We start from the raw sequence: 20,776 nt of genomic DNA, 5'->3' as shown, positions 1-20,776 counted from the left end.
AATGTGTAAGATAGGTAGTTAAAAATGCACAAAACCAGATAAATGTGCAATTATTGTAAAGCCACGTGACCTAAAATGCCCTAAGTTTGAAAATAATGAAGGTAAGTTTGTGTATAATAAAACAGTAATACGAGGACGTAAAAAATTGTAATTTAAGTATATTTGGAAACAAAAAAAAAACTCTGAACCAAATTCATACAATACCTGCCAGTAAACCATAGCCGCTCGCAAAAGCCGCCAGTGTTTTATCCCGACGGCTATTGGGAGAGGCTATGATTTACTGGCGGGTATTGTATGAATTAGGTTCATAATTGTTTTTTGATTCCAAATATACTTAAATTACAATTTTTTACGTCCTCGTATTGCTGTTTTATTATACACAAACTTATCCTCATTTTGTATTTCTTTTTTTAAAATATATTTTATGAAGTAGAAATACATAATAGGCTTGTATTTTGACAAATTTGGATTATAGTGGGGTAATAAGTCTCGAATTTTTTATTTTATTTTATTTAACATGAATTAATATAGCGTAACACATAAAATAATAGAAAATGTTGGATAAAAAAAAATATAAAATAATATATATTATGAAACAATAAAATATTAGAGAGCCTACCACATACATACCCGCCAGTATTTAGTATCCAAAAGAAGTATCCGCGTGAAAGAAACCCGGAGCGGCTACGTCTAGCGGCTACTTTTTACTGGCGGGTATTATTACCATGTCATTTATAACTGGTTTTTATATCACAATATACATAAATTTTATTTATTAGAGTTCATATTAATAGTTGTTGTATTTTTTTCAAATTTGAAGACCTAAGTCTAATTCGATTGTGATTGGACAATTCAACCGGCAACTCTAGGATGAGAATCTATAGGCTTTGCAGAAAATTTAATTCACGGGTATTGGAATAGAGCGGACACGGCTTTTGTGGGATTTCTTTGACCACATTGAAGATTTGATATGGTCGAACATTTGGGTAGGGCCCATTAGGGTAATTTTTTATGTTAAATTAGAGTAGACGGTTGAGAAGCAGCCGCACTATCATTTTTTCAAACGGATACTTCATTTTTTCGTGTGAGAGTGGAAGGAAAAGACGGCAATTGAGAGAGGAAGGCATATACTTCATTCGGTCTTCTTCAAATCCATTCACGCCATGGCTTCTTCTTCAAACCAAGTAAGTAATACTACATTTTTAAGTATTATTTGGTATATGTTTGGTCAATACATCGTGTTTATGTTAGATGAGTTTATTTATTATTTGTTTTGTATATGTTAGATATATTTATATGTTGGGAATCTATATATGTTAGATATGTAGTATTGAATTTTGTTTTGTATTTGTAAGAAAATGTTAGATATATATGTTAGTGATATATGTTTTGTATGTGTTAGATACATTTTTTGCACATGTCGAAAAAGTATTGAATTTATTGAATTTTGATTTAGATATATAGTATTTATTTTTTATTTCGTATATGTTAGAATTTATATGTTTCGAATTTTTATATGTTTTGTATAGTATTGAATTTTGATTTAGATATAGTATTTGTTAGATTTATTTATATGTTTCGTATATGTTAGATATAATGTAGTTGAGTGTTGTTACAAGTTTGAGTATAGTTTGAGTGTTGTTAGAATTTTTATTTAGTTGAAGCATATTTAGATATATTTAATCGTCTATTTAGATCATTAGGTTAATTTTACTGTATTACGCATAAAATAATAACATTTTTTAGGTTATTCAGAATTTAAAAATTTATAACATATTATTAAAAAAATATAGAACCATAATTAACCAATACCCGCCAGTAATTAATTTTTTTAAGAAGTAGCCGCCGGGTTTGAAAACCCGGCGGCTACTTCTTAAAAAAATTAATTACTGGCGGGTATTGGTTAATTATGGTTCTATATTTTTTTAATTATGTTTCTAGTAATTTAATAGTTAATCATGCATTATTATTAGTTGATGTTTGTTAATTCATTATGTTTTGTAAATTGAGTTATTTTTTGTATTGAATAGGTCCCTTATTCGAGGCCCGATACGATCAATCGTCCAACAGTTGAGATCAGTACGTACTACAATATTAAGTACCTGTCGACAGTAGTGGGGAGACTAGAGGAAATTGACGGTTTTGCACTGGTGAATACGTTCAGGCAGGGGTGCTTTGGTATGATGTTGGATTGGCAGCCGGGCCAGAAGTGCAATGCTGCATTGCACCATATTGTCTCTCGTCATCTTAAGATGACGAGAGACGATGAGGATGATGAGATCTGCTTCTACATCAACGGGAGGAAGGTTGAATTTACTCTGAGAGATTTCGCTCTCGTGACAGGATTGGCCTTTGGGGATGATCCTTTTGATACTTTGGTTGAGCACGATCTGAGCCAGGCTCAGACATATACACGATTTTGCCGGGGGCAGCATGTGACAGTGCAGGGGCTGGCGGATAAATATTTCGACAGGGTCAGTCGAGTGGTTGACCCCGACGGCGGGTTCTACCTCCGTGTGGCCCACTTGTTGGTGCTACACTCATTTGTATTAGGAGTGGACGTGCGATGACCCGTGCAGCCCTGGACTTGGGCTTTGGTGGATGATTTGACGGCCTTTTCCAGATTTCCTTGGGGATCGTGCGCGTATAGGAGCTTGAACTACAGGTTGAAGAACACCACAATTAAGAATACAAAGACCAAGTACCACTTCTACGGTCCTTCTTGGGCCCTATTCGTTTGGGGTCTTGAGGTTATTCCCGACTTGGCCAAAGCCATAGCCATATGCAATGCGGGAGTTTACCCTAGATTCAAGAGGTGGACGTTCGTGAAGACCAAGGCCGATGGGTTACAGAGTTTATTTGAGACAGAGGTAATAATTTAGTTGTTTATTTGTTAATATTATTTTATTTTATGAATATTAATGTTTAACTACATTTTTTTTTGTTTCTAGAAGAACGAGATATGGGAGATGAGACCCGATGAGTACGAGGCCACGACGCATTACTGGCTATCGGTGGCAGGCGTCAATGCCGGGCCAGGGGTTCGAGTACCAGAGCCGGGAGTCTTTGGTCATAGGCAGGCTCGGGCGCGCTACAGTGGTGGGGACCGCAACGAGCCTACTATTGAGCATCAACCACGGCGTCGCAGTGCGAGACAGGATACTGGCAAGTGCCCGAGAGGATAAGTAGTGGACACCTCATCGAGCAGCAGCCATCACGATCAGAGCGGGGGCGATCACCCCGTAGATTCTGGTCGAAGGTCTCACAGTCACAGAGCCCCGAGGCCTAGGCACGAGGATCAGAGTAGAGCTCCTGCACCATCACAGTGGAGCGAGCAGGATTGGCAGCGCATGCAGCACATGATGCGCGAGAGTGAGGGACAGATAGCGAGGAATGTGGAGGACAGCCTGTTCACGAGGATTAAGAATTGGTTCAAGGAGAAGTTGGATGATATGCGTTGCCGATGCTCGCATAGCACTGATGTTCATGTGCCCAGACCTGCTCCACGATCTCACTCTGACTGGAGACGTGAGCCCGAGCCCGAGCCCGAGTCCGATCCGGCGCAGCGTACATCCTCAGAGGCCCCATCGCATCACCGATCCCCTGCACATGAGTCTCCTGCACGAGAGGCGGGACATACTACTGGTGATGGCATGCACACCCCGCAGTGGCAGCATGATCCGTTTGGTGGCTTGACTAGTTTTGGGGATGTGCAGACTCCGCACATGGGTGTCCACCACTTGCCCACATTCGGTGCGTCGAGTTCTTATGGTGGGCCACGCTACTCGTGGGCTGAGCAGGGCACGAGTTCAGCATACCCGCCTGAGCCGCCTCGTTCTTCGATGCCGATCCTTAGAGATGCCGGATATTCTCAAGCAGAGATACACGAGTATTGGAAGCAGTATAGTGGGGTATGTTGTCGTTGCATTAAATTTACAAGTCATTTAAATTATGTCAACATTGTTTAACTTGTGTTGTTTTAAGTGAATTATAGGGAGTTTCTGAGGTAGTAGCTGCTGTTCCCCTCAGTATTTGTGCACCAGAGGTTCCACGCAGAAGCCACCGACAACGGAACCCGTCGGCTGCTGTTTAGCCCTATTTTGTGATGTTTTTATGGGCCTTTTTGTTGTGCATTCGAGCATGCTTCGTGTCTTTTTGCTCCATCCTTCACTTGCTCGATGTTATTTGGTGGTGTTACTGTTGTGTGCAGGAATCGGGAGTGGTCGAGCTGTTTGGCATCGTTTGGGAGCACTTTTGGAAGTGGAGTTCACGGCCGCCGCCGCCCCACGGCGCGCGCCGTGCAAGTCCGTGGAAGATTCAGCGAAGGCCACTCACGGCGGCGCCGTCCCACGGCGGCCGCCGTCCCTGGAAGTTCGGCAGTTACGTTTTTTTTCTTTTAAAAGCCTATTTTTAGGGTTTTTCACCCCACTTTTCGACCCCAGCAGCCTCCAGGCGATTTTACCTTTGTTTTCCTAGTTTTAGAGTAGTTCAAATATCAACAAACATCTTTTGGCTTGGTGGATTGAAGATTACGTTAGTTTCATTACATTGGATTGAAGATTTAGATCGTACTCGCTCTAAGAACTCAGTTTATGTTTTCTATAGGATTGAATGCTAGTCTATTTCCTTTGCGTAGATTATTGTTGCTTCGAGTTTATTTGATGAATTGTTTGTTCTTTTATCTCGCCTAGATAATCGTTGTTCATGATTGATTGAATTAACTATTGCTTTCTAGATTGCTAGTTTAGAACCCTAGGTTTATTGGTTTTCCTGCGTTCTTAATCTGCTTCCTATCTTTCGTCTAGATAGATTTATATGTTTTATTTTAATTACGCATTAGTTAATCGGAGAGAGAGTGTCAGACCCAACTACCCGATTAGAGTGTTTAGGTTTATTTCCTGTTTTCTGTGCGTAGCATGATCAGAGCCCTGTTTAGCCTTCCTTGAGAGACGACTTGGGTTAGCTTATTACACTAGGACGGCCTCGTACGATGGCGAGTCAATCCCTTAGGTGTTTTGGGTTGAGTCAAATTTTGGCGCCGTTGCCGGGGAAGGCTTTAGGCATTTGATTGTGTTGCATTTGTTTTCCGTGTTTATTTTGTTTCTTTCTTTTAACTCGGTTATTTTCTCCCTCCGATGTGTTTGATTTGTTTGCTCGTGTTGTGTATGCAAGGACGCAGAAGCTTAAAGAGAAAGCTTGCACCTTACTACGACAACATACACCGACCTCGTGAGGTTCTTTCAAGCCTGGAGGAGGAGTCCGAGTCCAGTTCGAGAAACCTTGTGGAATCACAGTCTCGAGAGGAAGACTGTGAAGAGAGAATCGCTTCCAACCCCATTCTGGAAGCCGTTGAGGAGACACTTTCAGTGCATTCTGAAGAAGAAGAAGAAGCTCAGCCCAATCCTGACCAAGAAACCATGGCGGAGCAGAATGTACAATACATGGGAGATTTCTCCACGCCGGTTATTGGGAACACTAGCACTTCAGCGATAGTGCTTCCTACAGTAGTCCGGAATTACAATCTGAAGCCCAACGATTCAAACCTGCTGCCGCTCTTTCATGGGATGCCGAGCGAGGATGCCTTACAGTTCATCCGTGACTTCTGCACTCAAGTGCAGACCTTCCCACTGCTGGAACTCACCGAGGATCAGTTGAGACTCAAGTGCTTACCTTATGCACTCAAGGACCGGGCGAGAACGTGGTTATTGTCCTTGCCGCCGAACTCCAACACTACATGGGGAGAGGCATGTGAGAAGTTCATGCTCAAGTACTACCCTAATCACAAGACACAGGAGATTAGGAGCCAGATAATGAACTTCATGCAAGAAGCTGATGAGCCTCTCCACGAGGCTTGGGAGAGATTTCAAGAGCTCCTCTGCCAGTGCCCACAGCACCAATTAGCACCCGTGATGTTGATGCAGTTCTTCTATGACGGATTGATACAGACGGCACAGTTTATGGTGGACAGTACAGCAGGGGGCAACATTGCCCGAAAGACAGCCAATGAGCTCAAGGAGATCTTCGACACCTCAACAAAAGTCGGTAAGAGGAAGGAGGGTTGAAGCGAATGCAGTAGCTCCAAACAATGAGCTTCAGAAGCAGGTAGCGGACTTGATGAGGCAAGTACAACACCTCACGATGAACCAGGTGGAGGCTCCACCCGTTCGCGCACCATCAACGGAAGGTTGTGGCATATGTGGCGAATTTGGCCATGGAATCAATGCGTGCCATCGAATGGGGGAATTCGCACCTGAAGGAGAAGCAGAGGTCTATGCTGCTCAGGGCTACCCAGGGAGGCCTCAATTTGAACAGAGGCCCATCTTTAATCAAGGGCAACAAAGCTCCAACTCGGGTTGGAGAAATGAGCAGAATTCGGGATGGAGGAACCAAGCTCCGGGCCAAGGGTCGGGATCAAACCAAGACAATCAGTTCCCCCGACCTCCACAGCAATTGGGGTATCAGAACCAGCAGCAGTTATACCCATCTCAACCACAGTCCTCATTCCCTCCGCAGCACCAACCTCCAGGCCCCTTATTTGAAGATCAGATGCAAGCTTTCATGCAAGCTAGCAAACAGGCGATGGAGGCTCAGAGTGCTACCATCAAGCGCCTCGAGACTACAGTTGGGCAACTAACAGGAGCCTTGATTCAGCTGCAGCAAGAACAACCAACTGGGAAGTTCCCAAACCAGGACCAACAGCCGCATCAAGCTCATGCCGTGGCGGTAATCAAGGAGAATGCCCCAATAACCACAGGGAAATGGAGAAGCAAAACCGTGCAAGCAATCAAGGCTACCCAACGCCCCAGTGAGCCACTGCCACCTGTTACTGTTGCACCAGAACAACCACCACCCAAGCAAGGAGATCCAGGTAGCTTTATTTTTGATATTAGCTTAGGTGGGGTTGAAAAGGCTTTAGGAATGCTTGATTTGGGCGCGGCAGTCAATTTGATGCCGCTTGATATTTTTGAGAAATTGGGAAATAAAGAGCTGAAATGCACGAATATTAAGATAGAGCTAGCTGACGGCTCCATTAGCAGCCCACGAGGCCTTGTTGAGGATGTTGAGGTGGTTGTGAGGGGGATTAGTGTTTTGGCTGATTTTATTGTACTTGATGTGGGAAAAGGGATTAGAGGCGAGAATGGGCATCTCGTGCTGCTTGGCCGACCCTTTATGGCTACCACCCATACTCGCATCGATGTGAGTGCAGGAACTGTAAGTATGGTAGGGGCATGTAGAGCGGTAACATTCTCAGCTTTTGATAAAAAACCTACTACCCCAACTTCCTTAATTCAAAACTGCTCTTATGTTGAAACATTTGATGCTTTGGATGAGGATTGTATTGTGCAGGAATTTCTTAATAAGCTACAGAAGGAGGACGAGATCGTGGAAGAATTTCATGCTAACCTGCAAGATGAAAATGAGATTGAGCAAGAATTCCTAGATAAGCTGCAAGAGGAAGATGATAAAGAGCAAGGCCTTCTGTGTGCCTTGCTACTTGATGCAGCCCAAGGTTCGTTGGTGCAAGACCCGGTGCATGTTCCTGTTGGTCCGGTTACAAGAGCACGAGCCAAGAAGTTCAAGGAGAGCTTGATGAGCTTAGTTCAAGAAGTGTGGGCTCAAGAGTTGATGAAGAGACCTATTGGAGATGGTGGAGTCGGCCCAAGTCTAATTAATCTCATTACATGCGAGTGGGCCGAAGCTTGAAGATTTAATTTATTTTAAAGACTTCATTTATTTATTTTAGCTTTGTTATTTTCGCAGCCCATGAGTTTAAAGGGCCTTGTTATTTTCGAATTTTAGTAGTAAGGGCCTTGTTTGGCTTATTAGGGCTTGTTTTTAAGTTGTTTTCTTATTAGACTAGGTTTAGTTTTGCCTATATATATGGCTGCTACATGTTGGACGAAAATCAGCATACTTTTATCAATAAACTTGTGAGTTTTATTTCTCTCTTGAGATTTCCGAATTCCTCTTGATTATTCCAAGACGAATTCAATTATCGACGTAACGACGAGTCTACCATTTCTCGTCGGGTGTCATTCAGCGTCCCCGAGTTGCTGCGTCAACTGCACGTTGGGGTTTAGGGATCCGTTCGCCTAAATCATTCCGTGGGTTAGATTCAGAGGTTTTGGGATTCCATCTTCTGTTCGTTTTTCAGGTCTTCCGTTTGCGTGTGTTCGATTGATCGGCAAGGATCATATCACTACTGGAAGAGAAGCTTGATGAGGTTGGGGCACTCAATCCCGTTGGATGTGTGGATAGAAGACCATCTCATGATATGAGCAGGGAGCGCTCATTTGGAGGACCCGCAGCTGCAATTCACGAAGACGTGTTTACACAGGCACTTAAGCAGCTGACGCTTCAATCGGATTTTGGTTAAGGGATCCTCTAAGTCGGGCTGGCGACTTAAAAACTAGCGCTGCATGGGAGGCAACCCATGTTTTCTTGCTTTTTCTTGTTTTCGTTTTTCTTTCGTTTTGTTTGAGTTTGTGTTTCTGTTGTTTGGTGCAGGTTGGTGCGTCGGGGACTGTTTGTTTTATAGATGAGAGCTTGGCAGACATCGTGGGACACTACAGACTCACCACTAGATCGGTATTTAGGGAAGTTTCCTCTTTCACCCCTCTTTTTGTTTGCACTGAGGACAGTGCCAGATTTTAAGTGTGGGGGGGGGGGGGGTGTTTGTTGGTATTTGTAAATCCTGTGGGTGTCTTCTTGTTGTGTTCTTGGGCTTTCTTGTGTTGGGGCGAATGGTCCCCTTGTCTTGATTTCTTGTTTGTTTTTAAGTGCACCTCGCATGTTGATGGTGGTTCACTAGCGATTCTGGTTTGTGTTTCGAGTGGTTTGTTGTCCTTGTCCTTTGTGATTGATTTGTTCCCAATGTGGTGTAAGTAGTTTAATGTTTGGATGCAACACCTTGATGAGCAACTCTTGATGTGATTTGTCCGATAGAGGCTAGGGGGAGTGTTTTCATTGCAATATCCTAATATCTTTCTCTGTGTTGAAATGTATGGTTGGTTGTTGAGTTTTTGATAGCTTTGGGTCTCTGCTCCTCTGATGGCATCATTATGAGCATGGGAAACCACACGAGAATATTTTGGATCACCTCCAAAAGTTCAATCTCGTGAATTACGGCCTATCTATTAAGAGCCAAAATAACTTGACCCAAAAAAAAAAAAAAAAAACAGAAAACAGAGAAGTGAGATGTGAAAAAATGAAAGAATGTGAAAAATGAACGAGATATGATTGTAAAGGAAATTGCATTAGGAAATTCACCCCTAGCGGAGAATTGGGTCTGATCGGATTGAGTGGTTTCATCTTGTTGTTGCATTTTTAAACCTTAACTTTGAACACTTGATTGGGGACATTGATATCTTGGAAGACTTGGATTGGTTGGTGTTTTGCTTGGTGAGAAGAATCGCTTGTGGATTTTCCTTCGATGTTGTGATTGTTGCTTGAGGACAAGCAAGGATTTAAGTGTGGGGGGTTGTTTAGCCCTATTTTGTGATGTTTTTATGGGCCTTTTTGTTGTGCATTCGAGCATGCTTCGTGTCTTTTTGCTCCATCCTTCACTTGCTCGATGTTATTTGGTGGTGTTACTGTTGTGTGCAGGAATCGGGGGTGGTCGAGCTGTTTGGCATCGTTTGGGAGCACTTTTGGAAGTGGAGCTCACGGCCGCCACCGTCTCACGGCGCCGCCGCCCCACGGCGCGCGTCGTGCAAGTCCGTGGAAGATTCAGCGAAGGCCACTCACGACGGCCGCCGTCCCTGGAAGTTCGGCAGTTACGTTTTTTTCCTTTTAAAAGCCCATTTTAGGGTTTTTCACCCCACTTTTCGACCCCAGCAGCCTCCAGGCGATTTTACCTTTGTTTTCCTAGTTTTAGAGTAGTTCAAATATCAACAAACATCTTTTGGCTTGGTGGATTGAAGATTACGTTAGTTTCATTACATTGGATTGAAGATTTAGATCGTACTCGCTGTAAGAACTTAGTTTATGTTTTCTATAGGATTGAATGCTAGTCTATTTCCTTTGCGTAGATTATTGTTGTTTCGAGTTTATTTAATGAATTGTTTGTTCTTTTATCTCGCCTAGATAATCGTTGTTCATGATTGATTGAATTAACTATTGCTTTCTAGATTGCTAGTTTAGAACCCTAGGTTTATTGGTTTTCCTGCGTTCTTAATCTACTTCCTATCTTTCGTCTAGATAGATTTATATGTTTTATTTAAATTACGCATTAGTTAATCGGAGAGAGAGTGTCAGACCCAACTACCCGATTAGAGTGTTTAGGTTTATTTCCTGTTTTCTGTGCGTAGCATGATCAGAGCCCTATTTAGCCTTCCTTGAGAGACGACTTGGGTTAGCTTATTACACTAGGACGACCTCGTACGATTGCGAGTCAATCCCTTAGGTGTTTTGGGTTGAGTCAGCTGCACTTCGATCACCATACGTGCACAGCGTCGTGCCGAAATCCGTCGAGCAACAGTATGTTGACGGGTTTGAGCGTATGATGGAAGCTAGCTACCGTGGACACTACCAGCCGGTGGTGATGGCAGAGAGCGAGCACCCTCTCCCATATAACTTTTGGACCGGGATGCAAAACACGAGGATTGACCTCACGAGCAATGTTGGTTAATTTATGAAGCAGTTTTCATCATGTAAGTCTGTTTACTTATTACTAACATTTAAGTACGTGCAGGCTGTTGATATGTACATGATGACGATGAGATCGAGGTTGTTTGCGCGTGCTGACTTGATAGACGGTGTTGATCAGAGGACCACTATCATATTGGATACAAAATTCTTCGTAAGCATTTAATTAAATATTATGCTGTTATAATCAAATATGCTTTTAATATAATGTTTAATTGCTACAGAAATATTTGGATGAAGAATTCAAGGAGTTGCTGTCAGCATGGCGCACTATGTTTCCCTCGAAGGCAGAAGGACGACTTTCGAGGTCCGACGCAGTTTATTCTTCGTGGGTACTGCATCCCAAGAAGATGTATCTGGTGTATGGGCATGAAATCTCTTCGACTCATGGCGATTGGATGCATGCCACAACGGTACACATATATATCTACATTATAAATATGTTGGAGTAGTTCATTTTTTATTTCCTCTTCACCAATTGTATTTGCGTGTGCAGCTCATTTTGCCTATATTTGTGCTGGGACGTTACATTACATGCCGAGTGGATTTGCTGAGGGGTTATTGCGACATCTTCGATTCGCAGTTGTTCAAGACCCTGGCGCAGAAGCGCTTCGATGTGATCGTCGCTCTATATCCGCTGCAGTGCCTGTTGGGTAGGCTGCTTGACGTGTCCAAGTGGTTCGAAAGGACACAGATTGTCCAAAACCCGTTGGAAAACCTCTCATGGCGAAAGTTGAAAATCCAATATGCCGAGGAGAATGAGCAGTTTCAGCAGCCAGATCAATGCAGCTTCGGTGTTTATGCGTGCATGTATGTGGAGCGTCTGATATCAGGCTCGCCAAGCCTTGCGTGGGGTAATGGTCACGCTGCCGACTATAGGCGCAAGATAGGCAGTAGCATCTACGAGTTTTGCATCCCCCCGGAGCAATATATTATGTATTTCTACTTTTAAATGATAATTATGGACATTGACGTTTTGATTAGATGTTGGAGTATCTGTTTGAGTATGTTTATATCAGTTTCCACTTGCATCCTACATAAAATTATGAAATAAGATGAAATTTACAAGTACCCGCCAGTAAATACGTAGCCGCTATCAGTAGCTGCGCGAAAAAATGTCAGCGGCTACTGACGGCGGATAATGAATTTCTGGCGGGTACTTGGATATTTCATCTTATTTTATAGTTTAATGCATAACCCAACTATATCTGGTTATGTTATGCTATTAACTAAACTTTTATATAAAACATTGTTCACTTCTCCAAAGTCTCATTCATAATTTCAACTCATAATTGTTTAGACATGTCCATGTTGGTCATTACTAAAGGCGTGTGTTTTCTGCTTCAAATATTTCAAATCAAACAACATAACAGCTTCTAAAACATCAAAAAACTGCTAAAATTTTAAGTACCCGCCATAAAATGATTATCCGCGCCCAGTAGCCGCGGAGGTTTTTTTTGGGCGGCTACTGGTGCTAGATTATGTATTACCGGCGGGTATTGAAAAATTTGCTGTTTTTGCTAGTTCATATATATTATGCAAGTGATATCGCATCGAAACTTATTGAATCCAATGCTGCCAACTTCAGCACATCAATTACTGGAATTGTTCACATCAATATCCATCGAATATAATATAACAAGAAATTAAACTACTGCTCCCAGCCCGTACCCTTGCATGCTCTACGTGTGTGGCCAGGCGAGCCACATAGACCATAGGTTTTGGGTGCTCGTTTTCCCAGACTACTTGATGCATCCGCTGTAGTAGTCCTCTGAGTCGGCCTCTCACCAGCTGAAGGAATTCTAGATTCTCTTGGTCGACCAGCTTGTCGCCGAGAAAGGTTTGGCAAAACAATATCAGTTGCAACTTCAAACGGAATTTCCCAATGCTCTAAGGAAGGCAAGTGATTTACTGAACCGGAGTATGTTTGAACCAGTGAACTCCGCAGGTAGTAAGCTTCCACGTAATCTTCCACTGGCTCTTTCGCCTCGCTGCGAAAAGAATGATTATATTTAGTAGGCATCTAATAAAATAGATTTAGCATACGTAATGGCTGCGATCGCATGAGAACACGACATGCCGTCCAGGTCGAATTCATTGCATTCACAGCTCTTCACTTGAAGGTCAACCATGAAGCGACGATCACCAGCACGAACCCTGTATTTTCTCTCGGAGGTCCTCTTCGCAGTGTAACGACGACTCTTTGAGATCTCTGCACTCATCTTCTGTGTTGCCTCTGGAGTAAAAAGATCATTGCTCTCTTCCGCAGACGCAAGTCTGTCATTGAACCACTGCTCCAGAACCATCCTGATTGCCTCCAGCATGGAGCATATAGGAAGACGTCTGGCCCACAACAAACGGGCATTCAAAGCCTCGACAGCATTAGATATAAGAAAACTATAACGGGTCACCAGACTTTTTGATCGTGCCCACTTCTCAGGGCCTACGCGCATCAACTTCCCGTACGTCGCCGGCTTCAATTGAGCCATAGCCAACATTGCACGTGAAAATTCTGAGTCCTCGTAGGCGTATGCAGCCTGGCGGAAAAGCTCAACAACAGCTTGCCCGTAGCCCTTAATTTTGTTCTGCAAGTGGTAGTAGCAAAGACCGTGAGTAGCATTTGGTAACTCGCTCTTCACAACATTACCAATGGAGACATGCGCATCAGAGACAACTAGTAAGTTGTCGGGCTGACCAAAAGTTTGTCTCACATTTGACAGGAACCACTTTCATGACTCATCATTCTCGATCGGCCCGACACCAAATGCCAACGGAAAAACTTGCTCGTTTGCGTCTTTTGTCATGGAGACGAACAAAATACCATTGTTCTTCCCCTTCAAGTGTGTGCCGTCGACCACAATCACTGGTCGAAGCGAAAAGTAGAAAGGTGAGATGGAAGCCGCAAGAGCAAGAAATAGATGTTTGAACCGGTTGTTTTCGTCTACTTCCAAATCCATCACGGTGCCTGGATTCGCTTGACTTAGGGCATACAAATATTTGGGCAGAAGAAGGAACGAATCATCAATTCGACCGTATATCTTCTCTAAGCTGAGATTTCTTGCACGCAGCGCGACATCATATTTGATTCTGACGCCAAATTCACGTAACAACTCCGCCATAATAGATTTCGGCTTAATGACCTCTCCGTCATCGCGTATTCTTTTTTCCACATAAGCTGCAACCACATTCGAATGTGCCTTTATTCGTTTCAAAATGCTCAATTCTTCTTGGCAAGAGTGCTCTTTAAACTTATGCACTCCCCACATCCCTCCGCCGTGACAAGATGCACGCACATCGAACTTGCACTTATCAGAGTGCTTGCACTTGTAATAGAGGCGTCCCTGATCTGAGCGTCCAACTTTTGCCTCAGCCCCTTGCTTCATATTCCAGAAGCCAACAGCAAGGACCAATTCTTCTTTACTGTTGTAAAAAAAGTTCTTCCCCAAATCAGCAACTCTGGACAGGTCACTCTCGCGAGCAACGAGCGAAGTCGTGGCGTCCACTGGAATCAACGGAACTATCCAATTAGATAGATCACCGGTCGAGTCCGTCGGATTTCCGTGACGGGTTCTGCTTTGTCGGATCCAACCTGCTCGCTCGGTCGCCGTGAACTCTATCAGATCATCGTCTAATAAATCCTCAGAGGCGGCAGAATCTGTGCCCGACTCGTTCGTTGGATCGTATTCTTCATCTTCTTCATCAGAATCATCATCAGGTTCTTCGGCTTCGTCTTCAGGTTGTACGGCTTCATCCGTCCGCACCTGGTTGAATCTCCCGCATATTTCATTCAGATTCCATGCGGATTCGTCCAACGGTTGCCCATCCCATGAAAAGTATTGTGTTGGAGGCGCGCTCTCGCGACCATGATACGACGTCTCATACTGACTAGATTGTGCTTCATCATCTCCGTATCCCGAAGCCTGGGCAAAATCAAAAGTAGGGATGTACGCTTTTTCGACCGGGTCGTTGTTGTGCTCAACGTACACCATGGGATATTCGGCAGTTTCCAACAAGCCTTGCACATCATCGTCGTCAATCAAGCCACATTTCGTCTCCCTTCCAAATCGATTGGTCGCCAAATAATACAATTGATAGTTCGGGCTCAACGAATGCGTTGTCATTACATTGTTGATGCTGTATATCAGGCTCGCAACTGTTTCATTTAAGAGGGGAAGGACTTCCGTATCCCCGCCAACATAGTATATACCATCGATGACTCCGTTGTATCTCACATATATGTATCTCACGAATTCCATCTATAAAACCACATAAAATATAGTATTAAAATACGCTTAAAAAGTTCAAAACATCACAATAAGCACGAAAAATGAAGTAGCCGCCAGAATATTGTTAGCCGTCGCCAGTAGCCGCTGACCTTGTGGGGTCGGCGGCTATTGTCGTCGGATAATGAAATTCTGGCGATTACTTTATTTTTTGTGTTTAAAACATTAAATTATATTAGAAACAGGTTTAATATTTCCCTAACATGCTTTTAAATTTCAGATAATAAATAAATTCATTAAAATAACGTAAAACAGGCTCTCAACGTTAAAAACAACATACGATTAAACATGCAAACTATAATTTATACAAACAATACAGGAGAATCACCTTTTCAGGCTGCAATTCAACACAAATTGCCTCTCTCGCACAAAACCACTCAAATCTTTAGGGTATATATTCTTAAATTTCTTTTCTGAAATTCAGGGTGAGTTTTTCAATTTGTGTTTTGCTCATTCACAAATGCAGCCTTATAAGGACTAAACTTGATTCCTTAGTACAAGTTCACGTGAAGTATAGTGTTCATTCACTACAATTCAATCTATAATTGCATGTCACCTCACGCATGCATAAAATGAGCATTAATGCCCCACTACAACCAAATTTTTTGCAGAGTCACCTTCTCAGTATGTACTTTTAATTTTTTACTAAAAAATTAACAAAAAAAAAAACAACAAATACAAAAGAGGAATGCGTATGTTATATTGAAACATTCATAACAAGCCGAAAAATTATAACATTATACATATTTTGACACAAAACAATATTTTCTGCCAAAAAACCCAATACCCGCCAGAAAAGCGTTCAACGGAGCCAGTAGCCGCCCTCTCTTTTTGTACGCGGCTACTGATGGCGAAAAACAATTTTATGGCGGGTACTTTACTTTTTGGCTATAGAATATTATTTCATTTCCGAATATATGAATTTCCAAATAATTGGTATATATATAATTTCTTATTATTTTATGTGCAATCAAATCATGCATAAAGTGAGTGTTATTACCCCCCACTATAATCCAAATTTTGGCAGATTCACTATCTCTCATATTTTCCATCCATGTGTACTTCTTGTGCTGTGATGAGGAGTAATATGTGCAGAGTAGAGAAAGGATACAAATCAGAGGAATCATCCTCACCAGAGGAATTATACTGGTCAGAAGAATCATTCTTACCAGAGGGATTTCATCCATCAGAGACAACTCATCCACCAGAGGAATGGCTCTTGCCAGAGAAGTCATCATCGTCAGAGAAGTCATCCACGTCAGAGAAGTCATCCACGCCAGAGAAGTCCTCCACGCCAGAGAAGTCATCTACGCCAGAGAAGTCCTCCACGCCAGAGAAGTCATCCACGCCAGAGAGATCACCTCCATCAGAGGGATCGCCAGAAACGCGGAAGACTTCCCACGTGAAGATGAAATTCCTGATATACCCTCCGACCACGCCAAATGCATGCGCTTACACCAATTTTACCAATTTACCCTTCCCTGTACTCTATAAATAGATCTCGCATTCGTGCATTGTAATTACGCTATCATTCGCTTTTGAATACAACAGTTATATTTTGCCCTCGTGCTCAATTCTCCGATCGTTACTTTGCTCTTTCCGATCATCCGTACTAGGTACCATGGGATCCTCTGATGCTCACCGGAACTTGGAGAAGGAGTTTGACTCTGCTGCTGTCACTACTGAGGTGCCTACCTCGTTGTTCACTGGCCTTCAGGGTAATCCCACTTTCACTGTGCCACCGGGTTTTCAGGCTATCTCAGCCACGCCGACAACAGGGTTGAATGTCAGCGCACAGAGGTTTGCTTTGGTCACACCGGGTTCTGATCTGCCAAATCTGGCCCCCGCGTCTGGAGGAGGATCGATTAACTTTGGGCTGGCAGAGCAAATGATGGCCTTGCTCAGCTATGCTAACATGCGGCAGGCACTGGGAACTCCGATGATGTCCGTCATCCCTACTGTGGCTACCCCGGTTGGAGCAGCCAACCTGCAGGGCACTGAGGCCCCACCTCCCGCTGCCCAGGAGGCAAATATACTGGCAATCAACAAATAGGCTGTGATGCCTGGAGAAGGGCAAGGGGACGCTGTTGACAGAGAACTAGCTATACCAGAGGGGAGCCGCGTTAGGCTTAACAGTGTTGTCAGGAGAGAACGGGTGGATGAGTCTGACAGTCAATCCGTCTCCCTTGTGTTTGAGGAAGAGAGACCGAAGGGGAAGGCACGGTTGAAAAAACAAGTGTCACAATTGAAACATCAACTTGAGAACCTGGAAGAATCGCTGAGGGAGAAATCCCGGAGGGAAGATAAGGAACAGAGATCTGAGCGGTCCTACAGAGTAGAGAAGTCTCACCGCATGGAAAAATCACGGTACACCGAAGGAGTAGAAGAAAGGGAGCTGGAGTTTTCCTCTGGCAGGCCAGGGCACCGGGCTCACAAACGTCATGACCGAGACATACCAAGGGACAGAAGGGAGCAGGGAAGATATAAGGAAGACAAGAGGGCTAAGACTTCAAGGTTTCATCCCATCAACGATCGCAGTCCTTTCTCTGACGATATCTTGGCAGACACCTTACCTAGAAGCTACAAGCCCATCTCACTGGATTATGATGGCACTACCGATCCGGAGGTACACCTCAATCGGTTTGAAGGGTTGGTCACACTTCACATGTACACTGAGGGCATCAAGTGCCGTATTTTCTCAACTACTTTGACTGGACCAGCTCAGCTATGGTTTGGGATGCTGCCCCCGAATTCTATTCACTCTTTCGAAGATCTACGGACTCGCTTCCTACGTCAGTTTGCGAGTTCGCGGAGGGTAGGAAAGTCAGCTCTTTCGCTGATGGATATCAAGCAGGATCAGGGTGAGACGTTGCGGGAGTATACAGCGAAATTTAACCTCGCTGCTCTGGAAGTGCCAGAGGCAGAATCACAAATAAAAAATTGCGCTTACGTCAGAGGACTCAGGCCGGGGATCTTCTTTGATGAATTGCAAATCCGACCAGCAAGGGATTTTGATGACATTATGGCAAGGTTGCCAGGTTACCTGCAGTTGGAGGATGCCAAGATGGCGAGAAAGGTGGAAAATGATAAACGTAGGGTCAAGAAAGCCGATGAAGCACCTGAGAGACAGAGGCATCAAGATAGGGCCCCATTCAGAGGGTTGCCTCCTAGGGTATTGCCACCCCAGGGAGGAATGCCGTCCCATCAACAACGCACTGTGAATGAGGTTACGCGGTTTACTGAGTACACGCCCTTGAATAAACCGTAAGATGAAATTTTCCAACTAATAAAAGACCAACCGTTCTTTCGGGCACCGGAAACTACCGGAATGGGCCGCCACAGGAGGGGTCCAATAACAAGTTGTGTGAGTATCACAATGCCTTCGGTCACCTTACAAAATATTGTGGACATCTTAAGCATCAACTGGAGCTGTTAGTGCGTCAGGGACTCCTTGATCAATTCATTGACAGAGGGAATGAGGGTCAGAGGCGGAATGATCAGAGGGATCAAAGAGATCAGAGGGATCAGCGAGATCAGAGGGATCAGAGAAATAACCGGGATCAGCGACAAGAGCAGGGGAACAACATAGATCGTAGGCTTGATGACAACCGGGACAATCGCAGAGAGGGGGCAGAGAGGCAAGCCCCTCCTCCACCATACAGAAGGGAAGTGCATATGATTTGCGGAGAGAACGGGACGCCCACATCAAATCGGGCTAAAAAGCAGGTCGTCAGAGCAGTAAAAACAGGGTATTATCATAAAAGGGTCATGGAAATTACGGGTGCGGCAGAAGAGCCGTCGATTACTTTTGGAGCAGAGGATATACGTACACTAATGTACCCGCATGATGATGCGCTGGTCATCATGGCGGAAATAGCGGGCTGCATGGTTCACCGTGTCTTCGTCGATTCAGGGAGCGCCGTGAATATTTTATACAAGGAATGCCTCCAAAACATGGGAATAGAAGTGCACATTGAGCCCACAAACGCTCCTTTGTTTGGGTTCGGGGGAGAGATGGTCATGCCGTTAGGGTATGTGGAGCTGCCGTTGATCCTCGGCAGTGCAGCCAATAGCAGCAGAGCAAGGATGGTACGATTTTTAGTTGTGGACATGCCCAAACCTGCGTACAATGTCATACTCGGACGACCTGCCTTGACGGCATTCAGGGCCGTGATCTCTATGTTCCATTTGAAAATGAAATTCCCAGTCGAGGGGGGAAGAGTAGGAGAAGTTTGTGGGGATCAAACAGCGTCGAAAGCATGTCACGTCCAAATGCTTGCACACTCATCGGGCCAGAAGAGGGAAAGAGTGATAGAGGGATCAGATACACGGAAGAGGGGAAAGGTGGGCGAGGTGCACGCCTTAGCAGAGGAACGCCAAGAGTTGGCGGATTTATTAAAAGACAGAGATAGCACAGAAAAAACCGCGCTGGTGTCCACCAGTGATGTCTGCAACATGATAGAATTGTTTCCAGGGAAAGAGGGTTTCCAGACAAAGATTGGGTCTGCCATGAGTGATCAGGTCAGAGAGGAACTCATTGGTTGTCTTCGAAGAAATGCAGACGTGTTTGCATTCAGTACCACCGACTTAAAGGGGATTGACAGAAAGTTGGCAGAGCATTGCCTCAACGTGGACCCTAAGGTGAAGCCGGTAAAGCAGAGAACAAGGAATTTTGGGGCAGAGAAGGACGCGGCAATAAGGGAACAGGTCTACGGATTGTTGGAAGCGGGGCACATTGTGGAAGTGCAATACCCGGAGTGGATTTCAAACGCGGTGATGGTACCCAAGAAAACAAACACCTGGAGGATGTGTGTGGATTTTAGAGATCTAAATGCTGCTTACCCAAAGGACCATTATCCTCTGCCGAGGATCGATCAGCTGGTGGATACCACTTCAGGGTGTGCTTTATTGTCCATGATGGATGCATACCAGGGATATCACCAAGTCAGGATGAATAAAGGAGACATTGCCAAAACGGCATTTGCCGTCTGTTGTGGGGTATATGGATGGAGAAGTATGCCTTTTGGCTTAAAAAATACGGGAGCTACATATCAGCGGATGATGGAGAAAATTTTCAAAGAACAACTGGCCAAGAACATTTCGGTATACGTGGATGATATGCTTGTACGGAGTATCAGGGCAGAGGATCATGTTTCTGATCTGGAAGAAATCTTCAAGGTGGTCAGAGATCATCGGCTTATGCTGAATCCAGCGAAATGCACCTTTGGAGTCACAACAGGGAAGTTTTTAGGATATAAGGTCACGCCTGCAGGGATTGAGGTTAATGCAGAAAAGGTCAAAGCTATTATGGAAATGACACCGCCCAGAGGAATCAAGGAAGTGCAGACTCTGAATGGGCGCATCACTGCTCTGAGCAGATTTATATCACGCTCGGCAGAACGCAGCATGCCGTTTTTCAAAGTACTGAGGAAGGGAACTAAGTTTCTGTGGACAGAGGAATGCAGAGCGGCATTTGAGGATCTTAAAGTGTATCTAGCCAAGCTACCGACTCTGACCAAACCGGTCCCGGGGGAAACATTGTATCTGTATATAGCGGTGGGGGAGGATGCGATCAGCTCTGTGCTTATCAGAGAAGAGGGAAGTCACCATAAGCCTATCTATTTTGTCAGCAGAATCATACAAGGGCCTGAGCAAAATTACACAGAGATTGAGAAGGCTGCTCTGACAGTCATGGTCACGGCCAGAAAGTTGAGGCCCTATTTCCTTTCACACCGAGTGGTAGTACGCACGTCTCTACCCTTCAAACAAGTTTTGGGGCGCCCGAATTTGTCGGGAAGAATGGTTAAATGGGCTGTGGAATTAGGGGAGTATGATGTAGAGTATGA

The 20,776-nt window shown here is 44.2% G+C and overlaps 2 protein-coding genes and 1 non-coding gene across 4 annotated transcripts; 1 reads left to right on the top strand and 2 right to left on the bottom strand.

Moving 5' to 3' along the window:
* Positions 1-233: 233 nt before the first annotated feature.
* On the top strand, positions 234-7,718 carry LOC131024653 (uncharacterized). Of its 2 annotated transcripts, none has more exons than XM_057954162.1 (4): positions 234-1,184; positions 2,031-2,870; positions 2,955-3,911; positions 3,995-7,718. In XM_057954162.1, the coding sequence occupies exon 4, from the start codon at positions 6,004-6,006 to the stop codon at positions 7,702-7,704; it is 1,701 nt and encodes a 566-aa protein (XP_057810145.1). In that variant the 5' UTR covers positions 234-1,184; positions 2,031-2,870; positions 2,955-3,911; positions 3,995-6,003; the 3' UTR covers positions 7,705-7,718. The 2 variants fall into 2 exon arrangements, with proteins under 2 accessions (XP_057810145.1, XP_057810144.1); XM_057954161.1 differs by having other exon boundaries at positions 2,952-3,911.
* Positions 5,794-5,899, bottom strand: LOC130987306 (small nucleolar RNA R71). Its single transcript, XR_009089694.1, has one exon. It is a non-coding gene; the product is annotated as a small nucleolar RNA R71 (small nucleolar RNA).
* Positions 7,719-12,298: 4,580 nt separating the features above from the next.
* Positions 12,299-14,030, bottom strand: LOC131025959 (uncharacterized). The gene is made up of 3 exons (XM_057955739.1): positions 13,788-14,030; positions 12,694-13,337; positions 12,299-12,638 (listed from the first exon to the last, which is right to left on the bottom strand). The coding sequence occupies exons 1-3, from the start codon at positions 14,028-14,030 to the stop codon at positions 12,299-12,301; spliced, it is 1,227 nt and encodes a 408-aa protein (XP_057811722.1).
* Positions 14,031-20,776: the final 6,746 nt, after the last annotated feature.

The sequence above is a fragment of the Salvia miltiorrhiza genome, chromosome 5 (genome assembly GCF_028751815.1).
Source record: "Salvia miltiorrhiza cultivar Shanhuang (shh) chromosome 5, IMPLAD_Smil_shh, whole genome shotgun sequence".
In the NCBI taxonomy this organism is placed as follows: Eukaryota; Viridiplantae; Streptophyta; class Magnoliopsida; order Lamiales; family Lamiaceae; genus Salvia; species Salvia miltiorrhiza.
Note: the sequence above shows the minus strand (reverse complement) of the source record. Positions and strands in the feature narration are given on the sequence as shown.